This window comes from Trachymyrmex cornetzi, unplaced genomic scaffold (genome assembly GCF_001594075.2).
Source record: "Trachymyrmex cornetzi isolate Tcor2-1 unplaced genomic scaffold, Tcor1.1 scaffold122, whole genome shotgun sequence".
NCBI classification, from domain to species: Eukaryota; Metazoa; Arthropoda; class Insecta; order Hymenoptera; family Formicidae; genus Trachymyrmex; species Trachymyrmex cornetzi.
The window spans coordinates 8,168-13,757 of record NW_017295784.1 but is presented as its reverse complement, the minus strand read 5'-3'; the positions used below and the strand labels follow the sequence as shown (position 1 = coordinate 13,757).

Below are 5,590 nucleotides of genomic sequence, written 5' to 3'. Positions count from 1 at the left end.
CGACCCGGGAGAACAGCTTAGTATCAGGCTGCTCCTCGCCCTGATGAAGTGGACTGCAAGGTTCACGAAACGTTGGCATTCCAAGAATGGATTTGAACACGGAGAAAACCCGCGAAACACAAGATTGTCATAAAGGTCAACAAATTTAATATATATGTATGCTTGTTTTGCAGTTCGGCCAATATCTTAATGATCTATGGACACTTTTCCATCCAAAGCTATCGGAACCAAGCATTCCGGTGCATCATAATAAGCAAGCAGTACTTTTGTTCTGGTATCACGTCTGCTCCGATTGTCCAGAGAACGTTGCTATGATACTTCACAATCCGCACATAACTAAAAATATAGCATTTAATTACATACTGTGAGTGTTACAATCTTGTCTTGATCTTTGTATTTGTTTGTATATCACAGCAATTTTACATCAATGTTAAAATTATTGAGAAACATCATTTGAGAATAATATGCAATAACGATATGAAATATTACCTCGTTTTTGCATATTATCCCTAAATATTGTAATAGAATGCGAAGAGTTAACATTCGGCGTAAAATACTTATTGTATTTCTAATGTTATTTTTTTATTAATTTCAGAGCTGATCACGAAGACCAGGATGTTGTGTTATTTAACAGAGTTATGTTACCCGCATATTATGGTCTTTTGAGGCTTTGTTGTCAACAATCGCGTACATTTACAAGACAGTTGGCTGCACATCAGAATATTCAATGGGCTTTTAAGAACATCACTCCTCATCCTACTCAGTATTCAACTGTAAGTTTTTCGTAAATTAAGCCTTGTATTATAACGGCATTATTTGTTTATAAATTCTAATTCATTATTAAGATGAAAGTTTTACTCCTTTTAATATGATTTTATTTTCTTTTTCTATATCTATAGGCAGTGGATGAATTATTTAAATTGATGCAATTGTTAGTCGCGAGGCATCCTGATCAAACAGAACAAGAAGAGGCAGAAATTGCGTCATTCAGAAGAGGCACGTTGTCCTCCTATTTACAAGGACTCGATGGTCGTTCGTGTTGGGCAACTCTCATTTCTGCTTTTCGGTATATAGAAATATCAATAACTATATTTTAATTACGGAAAATGTTAAAAGACGTGAATGATACGATTAAATATACTCTAAATGAAATATACTCTAGATGACGTTGATTTGATGTTAACATTAAAAGCCAAAAAGCCTAACATAACCATCTATTTTTGTTCTTTAGAATTCTCATTGAATCGGATGACGATCGTTTGTATGTTGTGTACAATGGTGGCTTAAGCATGGCTCTCGAAGCTTTTCATATGCTACATATCATGTATCACGAAGCGACGGCATGTCATGTTGCCGGTGATCTGGCAGAGTTGATCGCTATTATTGTCGAACTCGTGCGATGCGTTCGTACCGCAAGAGACGGACCGGACGCTAGAAACATTTTGGCTAATTGTAAGGAATGGCCCGATATACTACGTAAACTGGCGACACTACTGAACACGTACAACCCGCCGGATATGAGAAATCTGGCTATAGACCTTTTAAAAGAGCTGGTCATGCTCGTTCCTGCCGAAGCAATACTGATCCTAGCACCGTTGCTCTCACACTGCCACGCAGCTCTTCAAGAGTCTCATGCTGCTGTTCCTCCCGGGCCGTACCTCCCGAGAAGGTCTACTCCGCCCGGAAAGATGCCTACGAGACCCGCCAGGCCAATGGTACAAATGGCGGTACCTCACTCTCAGCTGGAGGCGTCAAAAGGAGTAGATCCGGAGTATGACAGCGCTCTGCTTGAATTTTATTTACCTTATCACGAGCTCATAGACGTAATGTGCAGATTAGCAATTAATAACGATTGCATGACAGATTCGTTAGTGAATTTAAGCGCTATGCTTGGATTCGAAGGTGAGTACAAGATACAAAATGATGCGCGCGAGTACGCGATTGTGATCCTGATTGATTTTATACTTGTAGGTGTACCTTTGCACTTGGCTCTGTTTCCGAGGCTATGGTTGGACGTGCACGCCGCTACGCACATAGACAGAAAACACATCGCATCTCTCCTTTGTTCTTCCTACACCGTGGATTATGTGGATGCTGTGTTATTGGACGAGAGATCGTCTTTGGGAGTACCGGCAATACACGCCTTCCTCAAAACTTTCTTTCCGAAGTTGGCCAATCATGTGTTGACTGAGCAAACATGTATACTCATCAACAATCTAGTTAACTCGCTGACGACGATGGTGGAAGCAGTGGATGTTGAGGCATCGGCGCATAGTCTGACCGGTGATTTGCGCGCCTTGGCTCTCGTTTATAGCAGTAGCACAAGACTGAAACCACCCTCCAGTTTGCTACCGGCTTTAGAGACCTTATTGTCGCGAACTCGGACTATTACAGTGAAGGAGAATCGTTCATCGCCGGAAATAGAAACGCCCTCCAAAAGACGGAAATTGTGCAGCGATAGCGAGCCGACCGACACGGATCTATGTGCGCCGATTAAAGATATCGACACGGAGAATAACATCTCCGAGACAGAGATGGACAAAGCGGACGCAACAAACGATACAATGTCTTCCGATTCCGGGGACGATAAGGTCGCCGCCACCGCCAGACACAAGTCGGGCAATGTTCAGGCGGAGGCTATCGCCACTAGCATCAGCGATTCAGTGTCGCCGCCGAGTTTGGTTACCACCGCTAATAGTTGTACAAATCAATTGCGTTGCTCGTTGACCAACGTCTCGTGGCTCGAAATGCTGGAGAAGACCGTTGTCGATCTTCAAACGATCGTGCAAGTGCAAAGCAAGAATAATTAATCGCGTGTGATCGGTGGGATACAGGCGGAGTGCTCTCTAGACAGCGTAACGTACGGAACTAACGACCAATTCTACGACCTGTAACTGCATGTGATCCTTTATGCCGATAGAATTTAAACGGTGTGTCTTCTGCGCTCCTTCGAAATCGGATATAACTTAGTACATATTGTATCGTATGTATATGTATCTCGAAGCCGCGATTTACTTTCCAAATATAGGAGAATAAGATATTTTCGTTACTCGACATAAGTTACATTCGAATATGAAGTCGGGGAGTTGCGTATCGCCGTCGTATCTGGACTTGAATAATTTTCTCATCTAAACGTTCGTTAGTGCTGTGAGATAGAATTATTCGTCTCTCCTGGCAGAAGCACGATGCGCGCACTTCAACGTGCAATAACATCGTAAACCATCCAGTATTCAGAAAGCGCAATGTGTGTGGTCTTAATTAAACTTTAAGATACTTTAAACATGCTATATCTCTCAGAAAATTGTGTTGATATCCTTAATTATTTTGATGATTTCGCACTATATTTGTGTATGAAAGGAATCACAGGGTTTTAAGAAATTATTAAAGTAAACATATAAGAGAATACATTTGATAACTGGTCAAAATTTCTTTTTTATATATTCGTCGCTGATTTTTTTGCTCGTTCTTTTGTTTATTTTGACATATGTACAATGACCATATATATCATGATAAAAATCAATATTCCATATATCAATTTTCGACAGGAATTGTCTCTCAACAATTGTGGTATATCGAAATTTTTACTTTAAACATTATTTTCTAAAATATTTTTCCAAGATCATACTATCATATTTTACGTACCTCATTCTGTAACATCTATTCTATTTGTATTACCTATTGGTCAGTAATCTAACGATTTCAGAAAAAATTTGTTAAATCTTTGTCAATCTTCCGAGCTGTTTTGCCTTCGATGCAAAAACAAGTATTTCTGTTGACGCGCAATCGATCGTTAGGAAAGAGAGGTAAAACGAGAGAGTTTATTAAGACATACGAATAATTATGATTAGTTTGAACTTAATGCAGAACTTAATCCACACCGAAGAGATCTGTAATTCATGCGGAGTATTAGAAATCTAAGTTCTTAGGGAATTGACAACATAGAATTGTAACGGAGTTTGCTAGCGTATTTATTTATTTTCGACACGGTGCGTTTTGGTGGTAGTCGTATGATGGTATCATGTCTACCTCACTTCGCTCTCGCTGTTCGCGCCACTTACTTATGCTAAGCTAAAAATCGTCGCAGACGCTTGTTGCAACCAATTACAATTTTCCTACAACCACCGGCCGACTTTCTCAAAATTAAAACATCTCACATCACAAATGAACAATCACTCGTGAAAAACTTCCAATAAGTGCTAAACATTCAAGCCGACATATCTATTTCCTATTCAAGATACACTGCGGTCATTTTCAGCACATAGCGTTTTCATTATCGTCGAGCTTTACCGATTAAAATGGCACTAAGATAGCATCTCGTCCAATCGTGGTTCCTGAGTATTCGCTGCACTCATTGAATTGAGATAGCAAAAGCCAGAAATTGCGTTAATCATATTGTTCGATCATATTTTACAAAAATGTACCGATCCACAATAATCATTATTTTCTATGATCCATAATCATGTAAACGCGGCTAATAATTTATATAAATCATTTTATTGTTTATAAAATTTAATGTCTTCTGCGCTCCTTTAAAATTGGATGTAATCCTTAGTAATATTCTTAATATAGATACAAAGAGGAATTTTCACATTTATTTTTTACATATTGTTTTTCTCTCTATACTTACATGTATTTCTTTACAATAAATATTAAGCAAGATTGGAAAGAAAAAATATATTAAAATACGAAATAAGAATATAAATAATTTCAAAATATATTAAGATGAATTAATTCTGTTATTTTTCTTTTCTCATATTATAAATTTACGAAATAGCCTCCTTTATACGATACAACACAAATTAATTGTAAAAATTCTGCAGAAATCGCGTTCGATTCCATTTGATCTCTAACATTACTTTATTTAATACCAAATGACGATTAAGGAGATAAACAGGGTTTGGTATATTTTGACGTCATCGAGCACAACGAAAAAACTGATTTATCTCGATTATAGGATACACGAGAGAAGAAAGATTAACGTAATTTCTCGCTTATGACGCTATGATAGTCGTAATACCATACGTAATCAAATGCAATTTATCAGAATCGATCAAGAATTTGAAAAAAGCTTGCAGAGAAGATGTATGGATAAAGGAGATGCATTGATTATCTTTCAACCCGGCATTATCAAGGTGAAGTACAACAAACTCTAAATTGTAAACGTTATTTTCATAATCGCTGTCTATTGTAATTAAAATATTTAATACTTTTAAATCGTGTAGAATAAGCAAATTATTAATGTTTCAGATTCAAAGATAAAACGTGATTAAAAATATATAGTACAAATTTTGTTATTACGACTTAATCTTTTAGATCATTGGAGTTTAATGAATTTCATCTTAGTAATTATTCTGTACCACATGTTTTTACCTTGATAGCGCTGGCAGAAAACTTTTCTTGCATTATCATCAACGCTCTCGTTCTCTAAATGTTCCATAAGCGATTCTGCATGCGCTCCAAATCCAAGAACACAAACGCACGACGATCGGTAGGCAAAACGCTTATCCGCTTGACGCATTGTATAATTATCTTAAATGTCGCTACATTTCGATGTACTTGTAACGAAAATGAAGGAGGAATGGAAGGAATG

The 5,590-nt window shown here is 37.6% G+C and overlaps 1 protein-coding gene across 1 annotated transcript in view; it reads left to right on the top strand.

Moving 5' to 3' along the window:
- Window positions 1-3,362, top strand: part of puf (ubiquitinyl hydrolase 1 puf) — a 14,448-nt gene extending 11,086 nt beyond the window's left edge. Inside the window, exons 7-11 of the mRNA XM_018520386.1 lie at window positions 174-364; window positions 596-773; window positions 900-1,066; window positions 1,232-1,902; window positions 1,972-3,362. Of these exons, the coding sequence (XP_018375888.1) occupies window positions 174-364; window positions 596-773; window positions 900-1,066; window positions 1,232-1,902; window positions 1,972-2,810 (2,046 nt within the window). The 3' untranslated portion in view covers window positions 2,811-3,362. The remainder of the gene's footprint in view (window positions 1-173; window positions 365-595; window positions 774-899; window positions 1,067-1,231; window positions 1,903-1,971) is intronic.
- The last annotated feature ends 2,228 nt before the right edge of the window (window positions 3,363-5,590 follow it).